At 49.6% G+C, this 27,895-nt stretch overlaps 1 protein-coding gene across 7 annotated transcripts; it reads right to left on the bottom strand.

The window, feature by feature from the left end:
- Window positions 1-494: 494 nt before the first annotated feature.
- On the bottom strand, window positions 495-27,823 carry LOC102563861 (zinc finger protein OZF). 7 transcript variants are annotated; one of them, XR_009463898.1, is made up of 6 exons: window positions 27,711-27,823; window positions 26,365-26,491; window positions 11,173-11,289; window positions 9,979-10,068; window positions 7,369-8,827; window positions 495-3,721 (listed from the first exon to the last, which is right to left on the bottom strand). XR_009463898.1 is itself a non-coding variant. In XM_059732503.1 (5 exons), exons 1-5 carry the CDS (start codon window positions 27,732-27,734, stop codon window positions 7,614-7,616), a joined length of 1,569 nt encoding a protein of 522 aa, XP_059588486.1. In that variant the 5' UTR covers window positions 27,735-27,823; the 3' UTR covers window positions 495-7,613. The 7 variants fall into 7 exon arrangements, 4 of the variants coding, with proteins under 4 accessions (XP_059588486.1, XP_059588485.1, XP_059588487.1 ...); XR_009463899.1 differs by having other exon boundaries at window positions 495-2,295; window positions 3,556-8,827; XR_009463897.1 differs by having other exon boundaries at window positions 495-3,428; window positions 3,556-8,827.
- Window positions 27,824-27,895: the final 72 nt, after the last annotated feature.

The raw sequence follows: 27,895 nt of genomic DNA on the forward strand, positions 1-27,895 counted from the left end.
AAGATTCACAGAATTGTGATGATACAGTTGGGATTATAGAGACCTAGTGGGATAGTTCATGTGACTAAAGTATGGTCATGGATGGGTATAGCTTATTCAGGAAAGACAGGCAGGGGAAAAAGGGTGTTGCACTATATTTGAAGGTGATGCATGCATGTTCAGAGGCATGGTAGGAAGTGGAAAGTTGGCCTGTTCAAAGCCTCTGGGTAAAGTCAAGAGGCAACAGCAGGATGTCATGGTAGGCTTCTGTATAGGCCTTCAAACCAGGAGGAGACGGGTGAGGTTTTAAACAACTGACAGTAGTTTCCAAATGGCAGGACTTGGTTCTCTACCTGCTGGGAAGGAAACCACAGCAGCAAACAAGCAATCCAACAAATTACCAGCGTGTGTTGGGGATAACTTTCCAATACAGATGGAACCAGGAGGAGATGGATGGAAGGCCAGCAAGGAGGGGGGGAAGCTGTTCTTGAATTACTGCTCACAAACAGGGAGAATTGATTGAGAACGTGAAAGCTGCCTTTTAATTTTCAATACATTTCCTCTGAACATTTTCTGACAGAAATCCTGAACTCCAGGAAAATGCCTGGGGCAATCTCACCCTCCTCCCACCTTTTCCTTGGCTTTCAAGATCTTCCATAAAAAAAAGTACTTTCCAGAAAACCGGAACCCAAAAGGTTGGAAGTGGCTTCAACTGAAAGAGATTTAATTTTGGTCTGTCTCTGAGAAATGAGATCCTCTTCAGCACAGAGGAAATAGTTCACTGAAAACTAAGTTGAAGAACCATCATTACACTGAAAACTAGTAAAAGACAGCTTGGATTTTGATCACCAAAAAAATCCTAAATAACCTCTAAAAACATTTCTTTTGCTGAAAACCCCATATAGATGAAGACAATATTACTCAGCTTTGTTTTCCAGCACAAAGAGAAGGTGCCACCTCTGTCGGCAGGAGGGAAAGGGGTAGCCAGGAGTGGGCACCCGGAGTCACCCTGACTGCGAGTGGGCCAGGCTGAGGGGAGATATTGCTGGCCAGAAACTGCCCCTCCTCTAATCACAGCTGTTTCTGCCCCATCCCCTGCCCCACGGCCCCTCCAAATGCCCCACCCCACAGCCTGGGGCAGAACCAGAGCACTGCGGTGGGTTTCCCAGCCCAAGGGCAGCCCTTGCCTCCCCCCGGGGCTGAGCTGCGTGGGGAGAAGAGCTCACATCTACGTGGGGCAGTCAAGCCCTCTGTGCCCGGGCAGGGCTGCGCGGGGCTGAGGGAGGGAGCCTTTCCCTTCCCCCCTGGGGTCTGCCCCGATGGTGACAGGACAAACCGCCCCAGCTCTGCCCACCCCTGCCATGGATGGAGGGGTCGAGTCCTCAGACCAGGGCTGTGCAGCCCCAATCCCCTGCCGCCGCCGCTGCCCCCCCCCCCTCCAGGCTGAGGGGGCAAGTGGAGGGGGTGCTGGGACAACTGCCACAACTGCCCCTCTGGAACAAACCATTGCCAGTGCATAGAGGGTGGGCAACTCCACCCCCAGGACAGTATTTTCACCTCTGCTAAAGAAATTTTAGATAAAAAAAACCCTTCTCATGTTGCTCCCTCCTTTTCAGATTAACAGGTTTAAAAATGTCAGCATGGGCAGGTGTGTTTCAACCCCTCATGCCCATGTGGGAACGATTCCTCCTAACCCAGGTGGGGGAGGCGGGGAGGGCAGCTGCCTCTTGCCCTTCCTTAAGCAGAGTCCAAAGTCAAGGTGACAGCAGAGTAGATTTGCACCTTATAGTCTAGCCAAAATAGATACACATAAATGTATAAGATTAGAGAGACATATAGAGACAGATAGCACAAGCTTGGTCAGCTGAAGCTCACTTCATCGGATGCTGTGAAAAAACAGTGCAGAAAAGTGTATAAAGGGAAATTAAAATACCAAAGATAAGGACGGGGGGCGGGGAGCAGGGCAGTGCTGGGGAAGGCAAACAAACACGAAGTAGTCAATTCGTAAGACCACAGGTGTCACAAGTAATGGGATAAGAATCCCTGGTCTGTTTAAACCATATGTAACACAATCCAGCTTGTGGATGATTTCTTGTTCCACAATTTCCTGTTCAACTCAGCTTTTAAACATTTGCTGCCTGAGAACAACAACCCTCAGGTCATTGATGGCATGTCCAGGTGGTTGAAGTGTCCAGGAAAGTTGCAGTTTTTATTCACAGGCTTGTAGGTCTTTCTCAATCTGATGTCAGAGCAGCGTTCATTCTTTCGGTCGTGTAGGGATCATCCCATCTGCCCGGTACAGACAGTAGAGGGGCCCTGTAAGCAGGTGATGCTGCATATGATGTTGGTAGTTACAAGTGAATGAATCTCAGATATTATTTGGTCTAGTGATGATGTAGGCGTATTGATGTTGAGGCACAGAAGGCATCTGGGCCCATTGCAAGGCCTGGTGTCTCAGTGAGACTGGCCACAGTAATGTCTTCAACCTATCCAACCATAGTCAGCTCAGCAGAGGTGTCTATTATCCTGTGGTCTTTCTGCCCTATTTCACAACACGATACAGTAAAGCTGCATGGAGAACTTGAGCCTTTTTACTGCTGCCCAAGACTAAGGAAATATTTCCATGACAAGGAGCCACGCAATGACCAACCTGACACAGACCAGACACAGATACAGGACAAAGTGGCCAGGTCACGGACTCTGAGTGCTGCAGCCCCGTTCTGGACCTGTACAGGAACTGCTTCTACTTCCCTGCCCACCCTGAGATTTGCAAAAACATAAAATGTACATTACAACCTCAGTCCTGCAGAACAGAAAGCCATACTCAGCCTTCAAAAGAACCCATGATACTAATATGATAATATTATCACACAACAGGCTGATAAGGTGGGTACCAATGTTGTCAGAGTCAAAACAGTGTACATACAGGAAGCTGAGACAATTTTCCAACACAGCCTTACAAACTCCTAGTAGGACCCCATGGCATACCACCAGAAGAAACTCAATAAGCTTTTACTGGATCTACCTTGGGAAACAAAGGAGAGGATTGTTGCTTGTTTTTAAGGTAAGTTATAAAAACAAAACCATCTTGGCAGTAAGTAGACTATAAAATGGGGTGAATAAAAAAAGATTGTGGCAAGCACTAGTTCAAGATGACAAAGGATGGAGATAAATCCTTCCTTCAAAAAAGTTTACTTTTCACAGAGACAAATCCCATCTAATTGACACTTTCCAAATCTATAGAAAAAATGGTTAAATCCACTTCCTCAAGCCTTCGTGAAATAAAGAAAATGCAATCAAAGAATGCTTTAGAATTAGCTATGTATAAAACTGGGATATAGACTAGAGGGATAACCAGAGAATTCGAGACAATTCAGGTTGATCTGTTGCCAGTGTGTGCGCCACCATCCTCATGCTCTTGAGCCATCTCAGCCAGTATAAGCAATAATCTGTATTGTGTTGTCAAAAGTAGACAAGCAGATAACTGGGTCAATGTTTATTCTTGTGCTTTGTATGCAAACAATAAAAGGTTAGGTTGTAGACCCCTTTCTTGCATCTCATCAACAGCCAACCTACCAAACACCTGTTGTCCAGATAATCCCAGTGGCTTCCCTGGGTGCCAGCTGCTGTCTGATGGGAGGTTGTTCGTACCTCTCTGCCTCTTTTCATGGTACATCACAGGTGATGCTTCTTCTGGGTCAGTAATCTGACTTGGGAGGTAGCAACCCCTCCCCCACACACACTAAAAGGAAATGGAGAACCATGTCAAAGGAGAAGTTATCCAACAATGGGGGCAAGACATGGAAATGGGGTATATACATTTCCCAAACCTGTGTACAATGGGATGAAGTGAATTAAAAACAGCAAGACACTGGGGATATACAGAAAACAGACAACTCACCTTAAGGACTTGAATATTCCTTAAAGTTTGTCAGAGTACTGGCAAGGTACACGTCCTCGTCAGAGGGGTTCAAAGTGTTGCAGCAGAGCTATAAGCCCAAATGAAGCCACATGCACAATGACAGGACAACATTCTGCCTTTATACAACAGAGTTAACTGAGATGTGAGCCATACGCTTCAGAGGCTTGACTAGGAATGTGGGTGTTCTGGGAAGAGATTCTGTTAAGAATCAGAGAGAAGAAGATAGATGGAGAGGGTGGGGGGCAATGCTGGAAAACAGAAGGGGAGGGAAGGCAAGGAGCCATTGGGGTGCCACAAGAGCCCCACACCTGAACCCCAGCAGACACAGCCACGACCTCCGTGCTCCCCAATCCTAGCTCAGAAGGTCCAGACCCCTAGCCCTGCCCTGCTCTGACCTAGCCAATGGCTGGGAGAGACCACTGCCCCTACCCATGCAAGAAGGCTCAATTCACCAGTGGGATAACTGCACAGTAGCCCAGAGCCAACCACAGCAGGGAGAGGGAAAGTGCTGTCTCCCATAGTGCCCTTAGGCCAACATGGGTCAGAGAGAGGGGTGCTGCTGGTACCCCTCACCCTGCAATGAAGTTAATGCATCAGACAGAGGGGGCTACTCTGGGTGTCAGGTTGGTAAGTGTCGATGCCCAGCACCAGTAGGACAGCAAAACCAACTGTTAAATTAAGTGACTGGAAACATGGAGCATTTAAACTGCAGTTATCACTGATGGGTGTCACTGGGGACAGGTTAAAGACTGCTCCCCTGAAGTGACAGAACAAGTGAATTGGAAAAAAAAGGCACAAAACTTTCCAAGTTGCTTCAAAACCCTTGTTAAGAAAAGTGATCAGGCAGGGCAGGCTGTGCTGCAGACATCCCTGACCAGTGACACAGGAGAGTAAAATGTAACCTGGCATGGAAAGGGCTTGTGCTATGCTGCAAACACACAATTTAAGTTATAAGGGAAAGAAACAAGACTCCCTGTATTAAGAACTAAAAATGCTGTCGAAAATCCCATAAGGCAGGAAAGGAATCATGCTAAAAATACCAAAAAGTTAAAATTACACAACCTGCAGCCACCTCCATGCTTTTGAACAGTAAGTATTACAGGATCATAGGAAAGCAGGGCTGGAAAGAACTACAATCCTCTCTCAAGGCAGGAGCATCCCTGACCAAACCATCCCAGCCAAGCATCTGTCCAAACTGCTCTTGAAAACTCCCAAGGATGGAGAGTCCACTTCTCTAGACAGCCTGTTCCAATGCTTGACCCCCCCTCAGTCAGAAAGCTCCTCCCAATCTTCAACCTAAAATTCCCCTGCTGCAGGTTGAGGCCATTGCCTCTAGTTCCATTGCCTATGACCACACAAAAAAAAAAGCCCATCTCCACCCTCTCTATAATCACTCTTCAGGTATTTGAAAACTGTTATCAAATCCCTCCTCAGTCTTCTCTTCTCCAAGTTAAATAACCATAGCTCTTCCAGACTTTCTTCATGAGACTTGCTTCCCAAGCCACTAACAGGCCAAATTCATCTCCTCTCCTCATGTGTTAAGCTGAATTTTCTGTGTTCTGGGACAGTGGAACTTAGCAATTTGAGCCAATCTGCTTCTAGAAGGGTATTTGCTAGACAGCTTCTCAATTCTCACAGGGAAGAGTTTCCTGCCTCCATCATCTTGTCCTGAATGCAGCTTTCCCAGCTCTCCCCCCAGCATACACTCTGTTATCAAGTTAACTGAATGAAAAAAATTCCCATGCACTTTAACCCCATGGTATCCAGACAAGAATTTTTCCATGAGAAGAGGGTGAATAGACTAAGACATAACCACATATTAGCAGGTCATAGGTAGAAGGGAAAAGTTTGTTCAGTGCTACTATGAGCACAGCTACAACTGCAGCAGGTTCATCATTCAATAAGGACACTAGATGATCAGAATATGACCCTGACCTCAGCTTTTAAGTTTAAAACCAAGCTTTAGTCAATTAGACTCCACTGACAGTGGCTGTTTCAGGCTTCCTAGCAGATGCTGCTGTTTTGCTCTCAACTTTTGTCACTGTCTCCCTAAGAGAATTAGCATTGGCTTCAGGACCCCTGTGGTCTCCCTGTGTCCCATATCCCTTGAGGCCCTTCAGTCACAGGTACTTTTGGCCCCAGCTCCTGCTCCTTTTAATGACAGGGATGTGGAACAAAGTCACCATTTTGTTTGCGGTGTCATTGCATGAGAGGAACACCATGGGCAGCCCCCAGCTGAGCTGGACTGGGCTATGCCACGGCCTAGATGGAGTGGGTTTGGAGATGTAGGGGAGCACAGCCTGGAGCTGATCCATTGAGTAGGGCTTGTTGAGAAGAGAAGCAAGGAAAGCTTCAAAATATTTCCCATTCCAGAACTATAACCTCAGGCTGGACCTTCCTGCTGGAAAATCTCCATTCTCTAAGCTGTCTAGCACTATAGTAAAAGCCCCTGCTCCTCAAAGGCACTGGCAGTTCTGTCATGATCTTTTCATCCTGGTGTGCGCCTTATTTTCTCTGCCTTGTTGGTATGCTATTTGGCCCTGAGAAGGAAAGGTTAACTTTCACACTGGACAAGGTGGGGGGCACTAGTTACAGCAGATAATAGGCCATCAGGAGAGGAGTTAGGGCTGTTTCCCTGTGGAAGGATCCCGTGAGGACAGAGAAGGAGCACAATGATTGGGGGCTGCTTACAGGCATAAGTGCCCAGAAGTGGGGATCCAGGGAAATCAGCCCTGAGGGTGGCACTCCTGCCACTATGAGTAGAAAACGATTTCTCAGGAATGGAGCCTGTCATAGCTTAGCGGTTGAGAGGGAGACAGCAAGAGAGGCTGTGACCCAAAAGCCCTCTCTCTCCATCCAAGATGTCACAGGTCTCACCTTGACTACAACCCATGTGTGTGGCTGGCTTTCTGGATGCGCAGGAGACAGGGGTCAGGTATGGGATACAGGAATAATCTAGGAGACATTTCCAGCCTCCAGGTGGGTCTGGGAAATAAAGTGTCCCTGAAAGCCATAAGGGTGGCAGTTAGTCAGTAGCCTCTGTTGGCTCAGCCAGAGGCTAGGCCATCTTAAGATGGTAGGAAAAGGTTAACCTCCTAAAGTCCCCCAAACTGAGCTCTGTTTGAAGATCAGAACTGTCCAGGAATGTAGCAGTTATTAACAACTCAAGAGGACCAGGAGTTACCTGAAAGGATGAATGGGCCTAGAATTGTCATGTAAAAAAGTGCAAGCAGAAAAAATATTCAAGGGTCACCTCACTGCATACAGCTAGGATTGGATGACTGAAGGTATGTCATCTGGTTTCACAGGGATTTTGGGCTTGATACCTTGGTATTTATTTCCTGTGCCAATTGGCTCCGTCAGCCAAGTAGAAGTGCATAGTCTTTTTTGATTTCTACTCCTCCCTTGAAACTGCAGCAGTGAAGCTGGAAGAAATATCCCTGGATGCTGCAATAAGGGCTACCTACCTGGAAGAAACTAGGGCCCCTGCAGTGTAGCCCTGAGCCCACTTGATCCCTCTCTCCCAACTGCAGATCGTAAACCCCAGTATAGCCTGTTTAAGAGACTCCTAGGCCAACACTCCTATCCCCAACGTCTAGTGAATGAGGTGGGAGCATTTCAGGACAGATACTGGAACCTCTTCCTCCCTCTACTTCAGGGCACAGGTTGTGGGGAAGAAGATGAGACTATAGCTGGCAAAAACAGTCCTGTGTCATTTGTGAGGTTCTAGCCTGTGGGTGCGCTGGTGCTTGGTGAGAACAGAGCTCTGCCGGAAGCTCTTCCCACACTGCGTGCAGTGAAATGGTTTCTCCCCGGTGTGGATGCGCTGGTGGACACGCAGGTGGGACAGGTCTTTAAAGTTCTTCCCACACTCCCCACAGTGGTATGGCTTCTCCCCAGTGTGGAGGCGCTGGTGAACCTGGAGATGAGAGGAGTGGTTGAAGCTCTTCCCACAGTCTGCACAGTGATAGGGCTTCTCCCCAGTGTGGGTGCGCTGGTGTTCAGCAAGAGACGTGCTCTGCCGGAAGCTCTTCCCACACTCCAAACAGTGGTATGGCTTCTCCCCTGTGTGCACACGCATGTGGACTTGGAGATGGGACAGGCGAACAAAGCTCTTTCCACATGCCATGCAGCGATATGGCTTCTCCCCAGTGTGCAGGCGCCGGTGGTCTCGCAGGTGGTCAGGGCGGGCAAAGCTCTTTGCACACACAGGGCAGCCATATGGCTTCTCCCCTGTATGGAGGCGCCGGTGGTCTCGGAGGTGGTCAGGGCGGGCGAAGCTCTTCCCGCACGTGGTGCAGCGATAGGGTTTCTCGCCCGTGTGCACGCGCAGATGTGTGCGGAGGTTGTCCGGGCGAATGAAGCACTTCCCGCACTGGCCACAGCAGTGCGGCTTCTCCCCAGTGTGCATGCGCACATGGTCCTGGAGATGGTCAAGACGAGCATAGCCCTTCCCACACACAGGGCAGTGATGCGGCTTGTCTCCAGTGTGTAGGCGCTGGTGGTCGCGGAGATGATCTGAGCGGATGAAGCCCTTCCCACACTCCCGGCAGAGGTGGGGGCGCTCCCCTGAGTGCATTCGTTGGTGCTCAATGAGACGGTATTTGTACCAATAGCTCTTCCCACAATCAGGGCAGGAGTAGGCTGTTTCCCTTCTGTGGACTGCACTGCACACCCTGAGCTCCTGTTGGTCCTTGACACTCTCACCACATTTATAGATCGACTCCCCTGTGTGAGTGCTGCCCTCCTGGCTTCTCAGGTTTCTCTGCCCCTTGAATCCTTTCCTGCACACAAAAGTCTTCCGGGGCTCAGCTATTTTCTGTCCCCACTGCACAGGGAGCTGATTTCTGGCTGGAACCAGCTCCAAGTGTGCAGGCCCATCCTCAGGAGGCTGCTGCTCAGCTCTGCTCAGCATCTCAGCACCTGCTAGGTGGAGAAGAGAACTCATAGATTAGTCCCTGTCCTTCTGGCAAAGGGAAATTCCTGTTCTTCTGTGCTGGGGTGTGCTCAGAGCAGGGCCCAGCCTTGGGTTCTCTGTGAGAATAAGAGATCCAATTCCAAATAGTCCTCATGCTGCAGGTGGAGAGGCAGGTCAGTGCACTATGTTCATGTTCCCTAGTAAATTCTGTGGATTCAGTTTCCCTGTGGTTCATTCCCAAATCCAAGCCCCATCTGAATGGAGAGAACCACATCCCCTTGGACCTCTTGCAGAAAGATACATGTGGGATGTGTATAATGGCACAGGATCTGAATGGCTCCGTGTTCTTTAGGGCTGAGGGTGAGACCAGAGGCCAGATTCCCTGCTTTAAGGAGAAGCAAGGCTCTCTGAGGGCTCCTCTCCACCACAGCAGTAGGGGATCTCAGGGAAGAGGGTACTCCCCACCCAACCAAGCTTGCTGCCATGCTCCAGACCCAGAAGTTCACCTGTGGCTGGTTCCTGGGCCCATCCTAAGGATTATTATCAACTTCTCAGTCTTGAGGACAACATCTGGAAAGTATGAAAAAGCTTCACTGGAAAGCTTCTGGGTCTGGCATGCATCAGCAGACATAGATATGTGGGCCATGATGAGCATTGCCATTTCTGGGACAAACCACTGCTATAGTATAAGTACATCCTAAGGGCTTCTGAGATTAATGAGAAGTTAACTATGTCATCCCTCATAGAAATATTCTGGGAGGCATGAACGATGCGTGGCCCTGGAGGCTGGGGGGGCATGGCAACCACCCGCAGGCAGTGGCGTGGCAGCGGCAAGCGGGGACCACCCACAGGCAGCCGCACTGACATTGGCAGTGAGGGTGGGCCAAGTGGGGACCACCCGCAGGCGGCTGTGGCAATGTTGGTTGCAGGGGAGGTCTGGCGAGCGGGAACCGCCTGCAGCCACCCATGTGGGGGGAGGGGGGGCTGCCCACAGAAGCTGGCAGCAGCTTTGGCAGTGGCCAATCTTGGTGAGGGGCATGTGCCCTCCTGTGCCCCCACTACACATTGCCTATGCTGGGAGGGGAGGATTTGCAATTCATGAGCCACACCTGAAATGAGCTCTCCAATTTTCCCATCTAGAATAAGCAGAAACTCTTACCTGGCTGCCGTGAATGGCTTGACTCAGGAAACAAGCATGTGGAGCTTTGCTCTGCCAACAAGTCCCAGGCATCCTCTGTGTCAGAACAATCTGCACCAGAACAGAGGCCTTGAGGTTAACTTGCACATGGACTTTAGGTCTTGGGTCCTGAGCATCATAAGCCCTGAGCCCTCAAGGGATGCATCAGAAAGGAGTTTATATCCCCTAGAACATAAGAGTTTGTAAATCCCACCTGCAGCTGGGAGTCATATAGTACAGCCCAAGATACTGATTAAACACTGCCTTTATACCATTTAATGTCAAACAGGGCTATTGGGGAAAGCTCCAGTTCCAACTAAGCAGGAGAAACCATCAGCAGTAGGTAGGGGAGCTCCATTATAGCCCAACCCTTAATGGCTCCCAGAGCATCTACCTACCATGACAACTGTCCAAAGGCAATGCACAGCTCAGCATGATCTGCTGAGGGTATACAAGAGATATGGTCACCTTGACATGGGGTACCAACTCTTACATCACTGAATGAAGATAGAAATGCCAGCCCACGGTACCACAGGGATAAAAGTTTTTATTTATTTACTAGCCAACTGCACATCAAAAATGACCCGGGGGGGGGGGGGATATGTCCCTGGGATGGAGTGCCACCACCTAACACCCCATGCTGCCGCTGTGCTGTCTCTTGCAGGGTGTGGGGTGGGAAGCGCTGCTGGCCTCGGCTCCCCCACCCTCTGTCCAGTCCTTGGCACAGCTTTGGAATCATGGCAGCACTCCCCCATGCTTGGAGCACTCTGATTGGCTGTTTCCATCAGCAAATCAGAGTGTGAATACAGCATTATGGGCAGACAGACAGACTTAGGCTTTTATTATATTAGAATTTATTTTTTAACAGAAAGGGCCTGGGGCTCAATGTCCAAAGAAGGGGTGATAGAAAACACGGCTAAAGGGATGAAGGGAGATTTCATGCCACAACAACCATAATTAAGGGAAGAAGGAAAACAGTTACCTGTATCTACATCATTGTATTGAACTGAGTGAGAAACACACCTGGCTGGACACAGATCAGGGCAGGGGAAGCTGTCTGAGGTCAGTACCTTGGGATGGCAACTCAGGGCAGGACTGCAGGGTTGCAGCTCCCTCTGTCACTTTGGCACTCAGTGGTGCTAAGGAGGTAGGGCCAGGAGAATTTCCACAACTCACCTGGAAACAGGCCCTCAAACCACGCACTTTCTCCAGGCTCCTTATCGTCACCAACCCAAAGCTCCCCCTGTCCTCGCTGGATGCGGCAGATCAAGTCTGGTGCGGGACCTCGACATCCTGTGCGGGGAAAAATGGTGGTTATGTGTAGTAACTCTCCACCAAGTGCCCAAAGGGGATTTCGGGAATGGATACAATGGACACAACCATTCTAAGGGGGACCTGAAGGAAAACGGAAGGTGGACATGCAGCATTGAGGATGTGCCACTCCACGCAGAAACCTTCAATAAATGATGGCTCATCACTCAGGTAAATGGTGATTTCATGGTCACATCAAATGTAAAGCATCTATAATGAGCTGAGGGTGATCAGGTTGAGTCACACTGCTTATATAAGCTTAGAAAACACAGCAGAGAGCTGTCTGGGCAACAAACCACTTTGCTGCATCTCTGGCCTCCTTTGAACTTCTAAACCTAACCCTGCACACTGAAGTTCTGGCCTGTTACTCTCCTGTCTGTTTCTGCTTCCTCCTGTTCCCAGATCTTGTCCTGGATCAATTACTTGCCCTGACCACAACATCATCTCGACCTTTGGGCTGATGATCTCTCAGACTTGGACAGATACCCAGCTCCAGTAACCCCCTGACCTAGCACGTTCTACTTGGACTGACTTCCTACGGTAGGGGTGGGCAATTATTTCGGGTGGAGGGCTGCTTACCCAGTTTTAGCAGGCTGTCGAGGGCCTCATGGGTAGCCCTGCCCCTTGACAGGTGCCACACCGCCTTGTCACCATCTTGGGACCAATGTCCCAGGGCCAGCACCAGTGGGGCCCAAGCGGGGCACAGGCTGGCAGGGGTCTGTGGAGCCGGGCTGGGCTACACCAGCAGGGAGAGTGGGGAGCTGGCCTGGCTCCACAGAGCCCCTGCTGGCTGGGACCCTGCGCTCCTGCCACCCTGCCCTGGGCCCAACGGCACTGGCCCAGGGACACGGGTGTGGGCCCCGTGCTCCCACACCTGCTCATTCCCAGTGCCCCCCAGCCCCACGGTACAGGCGGAGGGCAGCGCACAGCCCTGACCCCCTGCTTGTCGGCAGGGAAGGAGCTGGTGCTGAGCACGGGGAAAAGCAGCCCATCTCCCGCCTCATGGCCAGCATTCCTGAGCAGGCACAGGCAGCCCCATGCAGGCTGCGAGTGGCTACAGGGCGGGGCACCAGCCACGAGGCAGGTGAGGGGCCACTTTTTCCATGCTCAGCACCAGGTTGTAACCCGCCCTGCTGCCAGCCTGGGCCCCACAGCGGCAGTAGCAGCAGCAGCTGTGGCCCCCGCACTTGCCGCACTGGGCAGCGTTTGCTGCTGGTGCTGCCTGCCCAGAGTCCACATGCTGGGCAGGACAGAGGCAGTGGTGGCAAACACTGTCCGGCGCGGTAAGTGGGGGTGGCCGCAGCTGCTGCCACTGCCGCGCAGCCCCAGCAGGCGAGCCCAGAGCCGGCACAGGGCACAGGCTGGCAGTGGGGCCGGGTTACAAACAGGTGCTGAGCACAGGAAGTGAAAAGCAGCCCCTCCCCCGCCCCGTGCCCAGCAACCCGCGCTGCAGCTGCCTGCACCTGCTCAGGACAGCCCCGCACGGGCTGCAAGCGGCTGCAGCAGGGAGCTCCGGCCACAGGTGGGGGGGGGAAGGGCTGCTTTCCTCCGTGCCAGGAAGGAGCAGGGAGGGAGCCCAGGGAAAAGCTGAGCGCAGGCCCTTCCCTGCCCTGTGGCCGGTGCTCCCTGCTGCAGCCACTTGCAGCCTGCGCGGGGCTGTCCTGAGCAGGCACAAGTAGCCCCACACAGGCTGCGAGTGGCTGCAGCACGGGGGGCCGGACATGGGGTGGGTGAAGAGCCACTTTTCCCTGCGCTCAGCTTTTCCCTGGGCCACTTTTCCCTGCGCTCCTCCCCTGCCCTTCCCCCCACCTTACCTGAGGTTCCCATGCCAGGGCAGCCACGTGGTCCCAGGCCAGAAGCCCCTGCTGGGGCTTTCGGCTGGCAGGAGATGGGGCCAGGAAGGCCCTGCTGTCGTGGGAGCCCGCCGGGCTTCCCCTGGGTTCTACTGCCCCTGGCTCCAGTCATTTTTGACAGGAACCAAGTGCAGATAAATATGAAGTTTCTAAAAATTTTAGGGGCCCGGCGGGCTGGATAGAACAGCCTCGTGAGCCAGATTCAGCCCACGGGCCATATTTTGTCCACTCCTGTCCTATGGCCTGGTCAACCCCTTACAGCATCAACCACTGAGAAGTATCTGAAGGGTATAAAACTCCCAGTAGCAGCATGAAAAGTGGGCAACAGTGCAGCAATCTGTGATATAACAGAAAGACAGAGAAATCTTTCATATATTTTTAAACATCCAAAAGTGAAAAAAGAGAGATTGGAAACACACATAGATGAAAAATCTAGTAGTCTAAAAGGATGATTATATGAAAACTTTAACAAAGCTTTTACTTTGTAACTTGTATATATGGAACTCCATCTAACTCTTGTTATTCCTGTTACAGCCAATAAGATCTTGTCAAATCCTGAAAAATGAACATGGTTACATAAAATCAAAACAGTTAGATTACAGAGAAGGAAAATACATGCTTATAAATAAGGAACATGGTTAAAAACCTAGGAAGTTTACAGATAACAAAAGTTATAAATCTAAAAAGCGATAAAGTTACAATTCCTATGGAAAAAAAATGACCATAACACCCCATATTTCCTTAGTTCTAAAGACTGAAAATTACTAATGTGTTATAGTAACAGAATAAAATTACAAAGTCCCTATGGCTCTTCTAGCATTTGATGCTGAGAAAGTCTTTGTGTTTCAGTAAATAATTCATGAGGTGAATACAGTTGCTGTATACCAGGTGTGGTCAAAATGGCGGATCTGGCCGGTGGCCGGACTCCATGCCCCAGCACATCACTCTGGCTGGTCTCGATGGAGACCCCAGGAGCAGCAGGCCATGACAGCTCAGGGCCAGTGACGGCAGCACTGGCAGGGTGTGTGACTGGGCAGGGAGCTGCTCCGGGACCGGGATCTTGCAGCAGTGACAGCTGCGGCCAGAGTCAGGGGAGACCTGCAACCTGCTGCCTGCACGCCCCTGGCGCAGTGGATTGCACCTTTACCCCAGCTGCCACTGCCGCAAGGTCCCAGCCCCAGCGGGCACCCTGCCAGTGCTGCTCAGGCCAGTCTCCGTGGAGACTGGCCCCAAGGCGTTATGGCTCCTGGGGTCTCCGTGGAGGCTGACCATAGTGACGCAGGCAGGGGCTGCTGGGAAATGGAGTCCATCATGAATATGATCCAACCCGCGGGCTGGACTTTGCCTGCCCCTGCTATATACAGAGCCCACTTCCAAGAGCTGTGACCAATAATATGCTATCCAATCTATTTCCCCTGCAATGGGAACTTGACAAGGTTGCCCATTATTACCCCTTCTATTTGATTCAACATTAGAACCACTGACAATAGCTATAAGAAATAAGCATGATATCAAAGGCATCAGGAGATAGGCAGGAGGCAGCGAACATAAGATCCTGTTACATGCAGATGCACTAATATTTCCATCACAGCCCGAGAGATCAGCTCTTGCCATCTTAGATTGTTAAGATTGTTGATCAATGATATCTAGATGTAAAATTAATTAGAATAAATCATGAGTTACTCTAAATAAGTATGCCACAAAGGATGTGTTCAGCAAATGACTGTTTCAGTGGCAATCAGAACACATTACATTTCTGGGGTATTAAAATACCCAAAAATGTTAATGCAATTGTCTGCCAAAACTTCCAGAAGCTTCTCAATAGTATATTACAGGACTTGGACAAGTGGAGCACTTTGGCAATATCCTTGGGAGATGGAGGTGTTAACATTTAAAAAATGCATGCCCTGCCTTACCCAATTCACTTATTTTGTAACCTACATGTTGTAATCCCCAATCCTATTTTGTTGAACATTAGGTTGTTTTTAACACATTTGTATAGGGAAAGGATAAAAGAGTTCAACTTTCATTTAAAAAAAAAAAAAAAAGATACAACTACCAACTGAAAGGTGTGGCTTTCATCTTCTGAATTTCTGAGGAAGTCACAATCACAATTCCTTATGAGTAAGTCAGGCTATGTACTGGATGACTGATAGGACTGATAACTCACTTCCATATGGGTGGAAATTGAGCAGGCATTTGTGTTTCCCTTTCCATTAGGGACCATCATACGGTCTACTTAACATCATCTTCCTAATTCATAGATTGTTAGGGGCTGGATTCTCTAATCCCTATAATTTTTGCAGCCCAACAAATTTAGACAAATTTAGCAAATTTACTGAAGCTCCATCCTTCATTATTCGAAAGGACTCTATTGGGACAATTCCTTGTTTTTGGGATACAAGTCTCTATAACAGGCTTGTCCAACATAGGACCCGCGAGCTGCCATGCAGCCTGCCAAGCCATTTTCTGAGGCCCATGGTGCTGGGATGGGAAACGAAAGTAAACACCGCTTACTTTAGTTCCCACCTCTTGTCCCTCCCCCAGTACCTCAGCAGCTTCCTAATGGCTGCTGAAGGGCTGGGGAAGGGACAAAGTTCCCACACGCACCACGTCAGCTTGACGTTGCCTACGCGGTACAGCTCCTCCCCTCCCCTCTCATTTCCCAGTGTCCCTTCCTCGCCCCACCCCTCCGTTCCTTATTCGCATGCCAGCTCCTCCCCTCTCCCACACTGCAGGGTTTCCGTTCCTAGCCCTGCCCCTCCCTTCCTCATCTGCATGCCATCCCCACCCTGCACCGGTCCCTGCCGGCTGCGTGGGCTGGAGCAGGTCACGGTGCAGCGTCGAGGCAGGCACAGGGGGTGCAGATGCTGGCTTGGTGGGATGCTGCAGCCGGGCCTGCAGGAGATGCTGCTGCCGCTGCTGCTGTGGTTGTCGGGGCGGGAAGCCAGCACTACTCCCGCCTCCCCACATCCCCCCCGCGCCCGCAGACATCGCACTGGGGGTGGGGAGTTATGGGCCCCCGGGAGGGAGAGACCCCTGCCACTTGGGCTCGGGCTGCCCCAGGGGAGAGGGAGCAGGGGGGTGTGGGCTCAGGCTGCCCCAGGGGAGAGGGAGTAGGGGGGTGTCCCTGCACATCCCACACCCCCCTGTAGAGTCCCCACATGTCTCCCTGGCTGCTGAGCCCAGGCGCGCAGGTGTGGGAGCATCCTCAAGGCCACCCAGGTGGCAGGGAGGACACGGTGGGGTCAGGCGGCATCCTTTGACCCCTGCACCCCCAGGCCATGGCCAGACTGGACAGGCCGAGTGAGCGCCCTCCTGCTGGCCCACTGGGTAATAAAAAGTTCATGATCCAGCCCCACATTCAAAAAGGTTAGACACCCCGCTCTATAACAAATGCTTGTCCCAGGGGTGGTTGCGATGCCCCCGGTGGCTGCCCAGCCTTTGCCAACCTGGCTCCCTTTGGGCAGTCTCTCATTTACTTACCCACCTTGATGTTATTAACTTTTAAGGAAAAGAAAGCTGCCCCTAAGCTCCCAAGCCTGATCCTACTTTTATGACGACAGGTGTCCATGGTCATTGCCTTAAGGGCTACTTATTTGGGCTCCATCCTCCCTGATACCCATCCCATGCCATGCCTTGCAGATGACATGCGGATATGGGCCCTTCCTGAGCTATGGGCTCCCAGCCCCAGTCCTCACCCCTCTGGGGCCATGGGTTCTTTGGCTCCCATCTACGGTCTCTGAGCTTTGGTCTTCCTAGACCAGGGTTAGGCAAAATACGTCTCATGGGCCGAATCTGGCTCACCAACAGATTTGATCCAGCTTGTGGGTAGATATCCACCAAGTCACTGAATCTGGCAGCTGGCAGCTCTGGCCACTGCATGGTGCCAGGTGGGTGAGACTGCTTCCACCCAGCAGCATCAGGCATCAGCTGTGGACCTGGGCGGGGCTTCTGCTGCAGTGGGGGAGGGGAGATGGAGGTGGCCCTTGATAGGTCCCCAAGCTCACTATGTGGCCCTCCAGACAAAATAATTGCCTACCCCTGCCCTAGACCCTGGTCCTGTTCTTACGCCAATTGAGATCTCCGGGCTCCCTGGCCCCAACAGTCTGGCTGTGGCCCTCCTCAACCTTTGGGCTCCCAGGCCCTGCTGACAACTGCCCCTTCTGAGCTACACACCTCTGGGCTCTTTGGCCCTGCTGACACTCTGCCCTGTGTGAGCTTGGGCCCTCTGGCCCCCGGCTCTGCCCCTCTGCAGGCTATGGGCTCACCTGCCCCTGTTCCAGGCCTCTCTCTTCCAAGGCCTGCCTCTCCCAGCTCTGGGCTCACCCACCCTTCTCCGGGTACTTCCACCTCCACCCATGCTGGGCTTCAGGCCCCGGGCACTCTCTACTCAGCCCCTCCTGAGCTCAGGCTCTTTCCCTTCAGGCCCCAGGCCCCCTATTCCTCTGGCCCCTCTCTGGGCCAGCTGGACCTCCAGGCCATGGGCTGAGCCGCCATTGTTCCCAGGCCTGTGCTGTTCCCAGGCTCTGTGCTGCTCACCAGCTCAGCTGTTCTGCTAGAAGCCCTGCTGCCAGGAGTTCCCCTATGTCTCTGGCTCCTGGGGCTAAACTGTCTGACCAGCTCAAGCCTTGGGTTTATATATCTCAAGCCTGGCCCCCTTCTGGTCAGGTGTCTCCTTAATTGGCCCCTGCCGCACCTGCAAGCTGCTTCTCCACCAGCCTCGTTCCTTGTGAGTGACAGGCGCGCTGTTGTGTCTTATTGTATTGGCCTCGCACTGTCCCTTTAAGGCCAAAGCCCTCATGTTCAGCACTGCAGGGTTGTGTCTGTTTTGCAGCAGTTTTTGCAGCACTGGAGACTCCATTCTCCCTGCCACGAGGAGCCAGGGACCATATTCCTGGTTCCTCTCACTCACCAGGACTGGGCTGGGTCAAGGTCAGGGAAAGAGCAAGTCTATGTTTTGCAGAGGGCAACTGTTAAGATCTACCCTGGATATGACTCCAGAGTTATATTAAAAAATACTTATTAGTTCAACACAGCAGTGTCCAGAGTGCTGTTGCTGAACTCACAGCATATCATCTGGCAACGAGAATGGGATCACTTGCTAAAGACACCCCTAGATTGTGAGGACAACATTTTGAGACCAGGCTGTGTTTTTGTGAGGAAGCTTCCCCCCCCCCATCTCTATTATGGCTGATGTTAGTTAAGATGGCTACTTTGGGGCACATAGAAGAATTTGATGCAAGCCAGCCGGCTTCTTAGGACTCTAACGCTGGGAGGCTATCCTATTACCTGGAAGCCAACAAAGTGGAAAACCCAACACAGAAGCGTGCGATCCTCCTGACAGACTGTGGTGCCCAAACACTTGCCATTGTTGGTTCCCTCCCAGCACCTACTTTACCAAACACTAAATCTTATGCTGAACTAATTGCTCTGCTATAGGCACATTTTTGCCCAAGGGCATCTGTTAACCTGCAGAGATTTTTTTTAAACTGAACCAAAAGGCCAACAAAGCCATAGCAGATTACCTGGCTGAGCTCCATCGCCTTGCTGAATTTTGTGAGTTTTGGGATCTCATGAATGGCCTGTTCGCGACCGTCTTATCTGCAGGGTTCAAGACAAAGCACTCCAAAGTCACCTGCTCTCTGAACCAAATTTAACCTTGGCTACTGCAAAGAAAAAGCCTTGGCAGCTGAAGCAGCATCCAATAACGCGAGAGAAATTCATCAAGCGCTCTCCAACAATGTCCACTTACTCCAAAAAAGGTCAAGAATCAGCTCATCACCAGCAAACTCAGTGGATTATACCCTCACCAACAGCATCACATAAAACAATTAATCCACAGACATGTTTGAGTTGTGGCAGCCAACATAGATGAAGGGAGGGCAGGTTTAGGAATGTGGAGTGTCATGCCTGCAAAAAGGGCCACATAGAGAGGGTTTGCCACTCAAAGGCCCATTCTGGGAGACAAAAAAACTGTGGCAAATGTATTCACTCCCAAACCACTCACAGAGTAGTCCTCAACAGAATGTAAGGTACAAAAACTATATTTATTCAAAATGTTGGTGTTGTTGGAACTCAAGGTTCTGAGATTATTGCAGCTGTAGTAATAAATGGACAGAAGTGCAACATGGAAGTGGATTTGGGTTCAGCAGTATTCCTCATAGATGAAAACACATTCTTCCAGTTGTTTTGGCACCCGCTCCCCAAGTTATTGAAACCCGAGTGTCGCCTGTGTGACTACAATGGACAGATTGTGGAAACTTTGGGTAGCTTCAGTATAGATGTCCAGTATGGATCTGTCAAACAGTGTCTCCCCCTTACTGTCACTAGGGGATTCCACAAAAGCCTTCCAGAAAAAACTTGGTTCTCACCATTGGGAATCAGTATTCAAGGCGTACACAGTCTCTGCACAGAAGGTCTGGAACAGTTTGCAAGGGAGTTTCCCCAGGTATTCGCTGAGAAATTAGGAACTTGGTCTAGTCCACTTGTGACGTTCCAAATGGATCCTGTGATAGCCCCTATCTTTATGAAGGCTCGGCATGTACCTTTTGCACTGCGGCCAAAAATTGCGACAGAACTAGATCAGCTTATCACACAAGTGGTCTTCGAGCCAGTTGTACACACAAGCTGGGCCACACCAACTGTTCCTATTTTAACACCTAACAGCAGTGTTCGCATCTGTGGGGATTACAAGTGTACTGTTAATAAAGCAGTTAAGCAGGACCTGCACTCAGTGCCTGCCATTAACCAGTTACTATCCATTCTTGCAGGAGGGAAGGCTTTTGCCAAATTTGACCTCGCTCAAGCCTATCAACAATTGATAGTGGACAACAAAGCTGCTGAGGCCCAAATAATAATTACGCACTGGGGAGCATACTGTGTTAAATGCCTCCAGTTTGGAATTTTTGTGGCACCAGGAATTTTCCAGCGGTTCATGGAGAAAATGCTAGTAGGAACTTCTGGGGTTGTTCCATACTTCAATGATGTGTTGATCATGGGGCCATCTCAAGAGAAACTCACTGAGACTCAGAGAAGTTTTACAGAGATTGGATAAAGAAGGTACCAGACTAAAATGAGAGATGTCAACTGGGAGTTCCAGTATCAACTTTCTGGGATATCAAATTGATGCTTCTGGCATTCACCCAGTTGAAGACAAGGTAAAAGCAATACATGATGCCCCTATACCAAAATGCAGACAGGATCTTCAAGCACTCCTAGGACTTCTCAATTTTTAGCACATCTTCTTGAAAGACAAAGCCACCATAGCAGAGCCCCTTCATCATTTATTGGATAACGGAGCTTAGTGGAAGTGGACTTACCAGCACAAAGCAGCTTTCCAGGGTGTTAAGAAGTTGCTGACATCAGACCTGTCCTTGTTCACTATGATGAGCAGAAGACATTGTCTGTTACTTGTGATGCCTCGACGTTTGGTGTTGGCACTGTCCTCAGCCACATGTTGCCTGATGGCACAGATGCACCTGTTGCTTTTTACTCAAGAACAATTATTTCAACCAAGAGGAACTACACACAGGTCGATAAAGAAGCATTGACAATCGTTGCAGGAGTAAAATATTTCACAATTATGTTTATGGCCACAAATTTAAAATCCAAATGGACCACAAACCCCTTCTTGGCATTTTTGCTATGGACAAACTAACTCCGCCTGTTCTTTCTTCCTGTATGCAACATTGGAGCATCATGCTAAATGCATATGACTATACACTCATGTACAAACCTGGAAAAACAATTGCAAATGCTGATGCATTGAGCTGCCTACCACTACAAATAGCCGACTGTGCTACTCCCCCACCAGCAGAAGCCCTCATCCTGGAATCCATGCCAGAAGCCCCTCTGCAGGCTGATCAGATAGCAAGGATGACTGCAGAATACCCTATCCTTGCCCATGTCCTCAACTGGGTGTGGAAGGCCTGGTCTGCAGAAAAAATTGGCTGAGAAATTCAGGTCATTTTCATCAAAGCAGCATGAGATGTCTAAACATAAAGGGTGTCTCTTCTGGGGAAATCATGTTGTAATCCCAGAAGCAGGATGCCAAATCATACTGACAGCGCTGCACACAGCACACCCAGTCATTGTGAGGATGAAAGCACTGGCTAGAGGTTGTGTGGTGGCCAGGTATGGACAATGACATAGAGAGGGTTGTAAGGGAGTATAGTGTTTATCAAGTGACCCATCATAATTCACCAAAGGCACTAGTATTCTTGTGGGAGATGACAAAGGAGCCACGGTCGTGCAACCACATTGATTTTGCTGGCCCTTTCCAAGGTAAGAATGTCTTAATTATGGCTGACTTGTATTCAAAATGGCTTGAAGTGATTACTGTCTCAACTCTTACATCAACTGCCACTATAACAGCTCTCTATCAGCTGTTTGCAACCCATGGGGTGCCCGACACTATCGGGTGCCTGACACTATCGTTTCTGATAATGGCAGCGCATTCACCTCGGCAGAGTTCCAAGATTTTGCCAGTTGCAGCCTCATTCGAACTGTTACCATTGCACCTCGCAGGCCACAGGCCAATGGGTAAGCTGAGCGAATGGTGCAAACCACAAAAGATGCACTGAAAAGGATTATTGTAGGAGACTGGCCTGTCAGACTGGCCAGATTTCTGTTTGCTCAACATGTAATTCCTTGCCCTACAGCAGGGTCTGGCCCATCAGAGCTTCTTACGGCATGTCTTGAGATGACAACCCTTGACCGTGTGAACCCAGACCTTGTAAGAGACACGCAGTTCAGGAAAGAAAAAGAGTTGGACTCTGCATTGGCATCTGGTACTTTATGGTTTTTCGTTCCACAACAGACTGTTTGCTCAGACCTACGGGACAGGCCCACACTGGGTTCAATCTAAAATTGTAAGCACGACAGGACCCATATCATATACAGTCCAGACTGACGACAGACAAGTTTGGAGACATCATGTAGACCAGCTGCATGGGCGTTCTCCTACTGATAACTCTACACCTGAACAATCTCCAGGCACCAATCTACCACCAACAGACATGGAGTCATTGGGTAAGTGTCTACCTGTTTCCACCAACTCAAACCCTATTCCATCGCCGTCAGAGGGAAGCGTCGCTGTTGATTCCCCAGACAGGCTGACAGGGCTGTCATCTGCTGAACCCCTCACCGAGGCAGGCTCTACGGAAAGACCACAGGGGAAGCGGAACCCTCCCCAATGGTTGGCTGACTATTCTGTCTAGGGAGAAGGGGTGTTGTGTCTTATTGTACTTGTCTTGCACTGTCCCTTTAAGGCCAAAGCCCTCATGTTCGGCACTGCAGAGTTGTCTGTTTTGCAGCAGTTTTTGCAGCACTGGAGACTCCATTCTCCCTGCCACGAGGAGCCAGGGGACATATTCTTGGTCCCTCTCACTCACCAGGACTGGGCCAGGTCAAGGTCAGGGAAAGAATAGGTGTAAGTTTTGCAGACATACTAGGGCAACTGTTAAGATCCACCCTGGATGTGATTCCAGAGAGTTACGTTAATAAATACTTGTTAATTCAACACAGGAGTGTCCAGAGGGTTGCTGCTGAACTCACAACGTATCATGCACCAAGTACCCTGCCACAGTCCCACAAACTGATGTGGGGAAAGAAAATAGATAAAGGTATCATGCATGTACTAAATCATAGTAGGAAGTCATATTAAATCCTTTTCCAAGTTATGTGATGAATTTGACCTTCTGAAAAGAGCTGCATGACAATATATGCAGTTGCATCAATTATTAAAAAGACACTTTGGACCCAAGGCTTTAGGTATAGCAGCTGCTCCAGATGCATTTTTTTTGCCTTGAAATCTGCTTCTTTCCCCATCCTGTGCCATCACTCTATGAATATATAATGCCATAAAGCAGATCTGGTACAGACTATTTAAGCCTAAAATGGAAACCTAGCTAGATGACAGTATCCCAGTGGAAATCAGCAATTCATAATAGTCAAAACAATGACAACTCATCTTAGACTTCATCTTATCAAAAATCAATTTTGTCTGCACTGGATTGTCTCTAAACTTAAAAAAAATCAAATATCCTGCCAGTAGACCCATGTTGGAGATCTGATTCAATGAAGGCTACCACACTTGGTCACCCTGTCTTGTCATGTTCTGTTATCAGTTCTTTTTGGAAATGAATTATAGCTAGAGATAATGTGGTTTAGCACACAGCACTGATACCTTTAGCAAATATGTGTTCTTGGGTAAATTCCCAAGAAATTCAAACTGAATCTTTCCCAAATTCCACAAATGAGCCATTAGATTACTGCACTGGAAAACAGGACATCTCTAAATGTTGAAACCTGGTACAATGGCATGCTGCAGCTGACATCTATGCAGAGTCATGTTTAGCAGACTTAACTGTTTTGAAAATTTTGGTGCAATTTTGGGAGGAATTTTTGCAATATTTTTTTAGCTAGATTGTGTTTCTCATTGCATGACTCTCTTTCCCTCTTCTTTCTCTCCCCTCTTCACTCCTCCTTTTTTCTTCCCTTTTATTGCTTATTATTTGAGATGTAGTTTGGTTTTACATGTACAGTTGATGTATATGCTTTTTTGATTTTTATATATATATTTTTTTAAATCAATTAAAATTAAAAAAAGAAAATTAGTAACAGGTAGCCTGTCTGTTAAAACAACTTTACCAAGTTTCAGGGACTTGTTCCTGAAAGCTAGGGGATCTAACATCTGTAGATGGTTTTGTCTGCCTGAACAAGATTTTAGTGTGAATGGAACACCAACTGACGATGCAGAAGGTGGCCTTAAATAGGCCTATTTTCTATTCTATTATTTTATGGTTAGGCCAGCTACAAGCAGGTCAAACTGAACTTAAATCTGTTCATGTCCCTGTTCTTTCCATCTGTGTACCTATCTTGTCCTTATCCTGGCCCTAAAGATCTCCTGCCTACAGATGTCCACATGCCTGTTACTAGTTCCTTAAGTTCTGTTGCCTTTGGCTTAAATGCTTAAGATTACTTGGCCTAGTTATCCCTAATCTAAAGATGAAACAGTGAATATTAGTTTAGAAGAAAAGAAAAAAAAGAGCTACATAAAGTCAACCTACAGTCATATTACCATCAAAAAGATTTTGATGCAGATACACTTTGGGATGCAGGAAAGAAGAATGTACTTATACCCACTGAAATCAAATCACTTCAGGCAAACCACATGGGAGACCTGGAGACTCAAGGAGCTACTGAAGGATAAACAGAAGTCTTCAATACATGGGTCTCATGGATTTGGGCCAAGTCATTTACACAGAAAAGACAAGAGTTGTGAAAAGGGCAGTAACAGCATTAAACGACTTGCATGACAAACTGAACAGCAGACAGGATGAAAAAAACAATTGATAAATTGGCTAAAACCCATTACGGATTAAAAAAAGGCAGCACTTTCTAGCAGCAATAGCAAAATGGATAGCAGCTAGTCTAAGAGAAAAATGGCAAGTCAGAAAGATATTTCGATAATTTACTGAAAGGAGAATATTCCAGAGAATATTTGCATCTGTTGGCACTGTAACAGATTTGTAGCTGAAATCCCATTTGACAATACAGAGGCAATCAGGAGAGCAGAAATTAAATTGGAAAAAAAAGGAAAATAAGCAAGTATATGCACAACCCATGGAAGTTACCAAAGCATTAGGAGATAAAGGGGAACGGTGGTTAGTGCACCGATTCCAGAAAAGTGTATAGAAAGAAAAGATTCTAGATAAATGGTGATCGCATGTCAGATCACCATTCTTGTGCAACAAAAAAAAGGGAGTAACACTCAAAGCTCCAATGACAGGAAAACAAAGTTAATTAGCCACTTGTTGAAAAGCAATGAAAAGTTTTTGCAGCTAAACTCAGGAGGACAACAGTTAGTGATACAAAGTTTGGTTTTAGAAAAGGAAATAGTTCAAAAAATCCTCAAGCACTTTCAAGATAAGTAACGTAAAGAATCAATCACTCTAGTCCATGTAGTCACTGTAGACCTAGGGCAGTGGTGCTCAGCCTTTTGGCCCCACGGGTTGAGACACTGGGGCTGGTTGGTGGGTCAGAGGGGCCCCACGCACTGGGACTCAACCCTATGCCACCTCCTGTCAGCCCACACCCCTGAGATCATGCCCTGTGCTGCGTCCTAGGCCTTGAGCTCTCAATCTAGCAGACAGGCCCATGCTATCCAGCCTGCAGGGCTCCCCATGGGTCCAAAAGTTTGGCAGCAGGGGAAGGACACCACTCTTCCACAGCCAAATTTTTAGAGCTATAAGGAGGCTTGTGGGACAGATGACAATCAAGGGGTTGAGTGCCCCAGATCAAGGAGAAAACAAAAATTAAGCAGGTCCAGAAGGAAGGTCTTCAGTGAAGCTGGAGGAAGTTGAAATCACCAGAAAAGTACATAAGGTTTATACAATATCTGGATGCAAAGTTTCCACACATGCCAGAAAAAATCCCTGTAATAAAAAGCCTTTCAAAGTAAAAGTGGTTTTCACCAGGGATCTGCTTTCAGCCCATTTCTTTGAATTGCAGGGATGTTTGTCACCGGAGAAAAGCTTAGATAGGCTGCACTGTAGATTGCACGTTATTTGCAGGTGCCCTCTCAAAATAGGGGGATTTAGGAAAAAGAGCAAGAAATTTTTAATAGGATGGCAGAGCAAGCTTAAGAACATGGGTCTTAAAGTAAACACAGCACAGACAGAAACTGTGGTCTGTGAAGATAGAGATGTTAGAAAGGCCATAAACAGAAACTCCTTGTTGGAAAATTCTGGGTTTTATTGTATGCAAACATGTCCCCAGAAGATGTGATGAGAAAGTGGAAAAAGGAAGTGGACTAGACACCAGAGACATGCAAGCTAGGACAGTTAATGTCTGGATAAAATACAACAGGACAGAGAATGAGGAGGGAAGAAGAATTCCTTGAGTTCCTCACCATCTATGGGTTGGAGATGGCATGGAACTGCTGGGAAGGCAAAGGGAAACCACCCTGCAAAGTAACTGCTAAATATGGAAGAACCAGAAATTAGACTAAGAGGAAGAGGTGGATCAGCTAAAGGAGGATACAAAAACATGAAAGGGAACATATCAATGACAGAACAGCGGGGAAAAGAAGGTAGTTTAAACTGTCAGCCCAACATTCCTGAGAAGACTGTAGAACCGGGAGAGGAAGGGGGTGTTTCTGAGCTCGGGGTGGGGGGGGAAGCAAGAAACAGAACTTTACCCAGGGAAACAAGGGCTTGGTAATTCCTCAGCATCTGGTCCCGGTAAAGCACCTTGTCTCCATCTTCCAGCAGCTCCCACTCCTTCTGGGTGAAGTACAGCGCCACATCCTCAAAGGCCTCCCGGAGCTGCAGGCACAAGCAGTACACGTTCAGTCCCTTCTGATCCAGCCCCTATAGCCCTGATCCTTATGCCACACTATAAAGACTGGCCAGCCTGGCTACACCTGCACATGGATGTAAAACTTCCCATCCCTCAGCTGCCATACATACTCCAGCAAAGTCCCTCATGTGGACACAGCATAGCCAGGGACCTACCTAAATCTGGCAGAAGTGCAGTGTGCAGCAGCTCCTTTAATCTTGCTCTTTTTGCTGCCCTCCCTAGCCATGGATTGATGAAGAGGCCCCAGCAGCCCTGCTGCTCAGCCAGGAAGCAAAAACCATGTTTTTAAACATGCTGCTGTTTTTCCCTCCCACTGCTGATGGGCTGAGGGGCCTGGCACCACCCCGCTTGCTGCTGATCAGCCAGGAGGTCCCTAAGCATAGGGTGAATCTATACTAAGGGGTATGAAAAAGCAGTTTGTCCAGTTCGTTCCATATTATCCAGGAGGCAGCGCATCTCTGCTGGCGTGGGCTGTGTCTACGAAAGGGCACAGCCACCATCACTGTGTCTCTGTGGTGCAGGCAGCCCGAGTCTCTCCTGGGGAAGCCGTTCCAATGGCAGGGACTGGCAAGGAAAACCTCTGGCCTGGGAGGCATCTTCACTTATGTCTCTGGGCACCATCCACAGGCTCCCTTGACTCATTCTGAGGGTAGCGTGTGCTGGCCGGTGTGCTCCGCTCAGTCTCCTTCCCAACCCCATGTTTTGAACCTATAACCCTCACTCTGTCCCCGTTTCCTTTTTATTCATCCCAAGCAATCAGCTGATGTGTCCCCACTGAGGGGGCTTACAGTACTCACAATGGGCCTGTGCTCATTATCTAACCCACGGGTTAGCAATGTTTTTGGGCAGAGTGCTGAAAACACCGGCACCCTCGACTTGTACGATGCTGGCGCGCCTGGGGCAGATGCTGGGGGAGCCACGAGGTGCCCGATCCCTATTGCGGCAGTGCAGCCCGGCCCTGCCCTGCCATACGCCCCACGTCGCGCGTGCCAAGCAAAATACCTTCGAGCGCTACAGTCCGGCACCGGCACCAGTGCTGCCTACCGCCGCAGGGCCTAACCCTACCCCAAACAGCTCCCTCGGAGGGGTGCCCGGGAACGCCCCAGGGCCTCGCAAGGAACCTCTCGGGCCTTCCGCGCGGAGCCGGGACAGGAAGATCTGCAGGGCGCGGAACCCCGGTCCTACCTGCGCTGCTGCGGCGGCAGCCATCCCTGCCCACTCGGCGCAGGGCGAGCCGCGGGCCGGAGCGCTCCGAGCACCCCGGGACCCCGCCCCGCCCGTCGGTGACGTCACCGCCGCGGGGCGCGCCCGGCGCGCAGGCAGAGGGCGGGGCCGGACTCCTTGCAGGGGCGGGGCCACCGCATGGGGGG

This window comes from Alligator mississippiensis, chromosome 8 (genome assembly GCF_030867095.1).
Source record: "Alligator mississippiensis isolate rAllMis1 chromosome 8, rAllMis1, whole genome shotgun sequence".
NCBI lineage: Eukaryota > Metazoa > Chordata > Crocodylia > Alligatoridae > Alligator > Alligator mississippiensis.

Coding starts and splice junctions, on each gene's coding strand:
- LOC102563861 (XM_059732502.1), bottom strand. CDS start 27,734: ATGGCTGCCGCCGCAGCAGCGCAG. Junction 11,290..26,364: donor CCAAGCCCTTGTTTCCCTGG/GTAAAGTTCTGT, acceptor TTCCCCGCACAG/GATGTCGAGGTCCCGCACCA. Junction 10,069..11,172: donor GTTTGAGGGCCTGTTTCCAG/GTGAGTTGTGGA, acceptor GTTCTGGTGCAG/ATTGTTCTGACACAGAGGAT.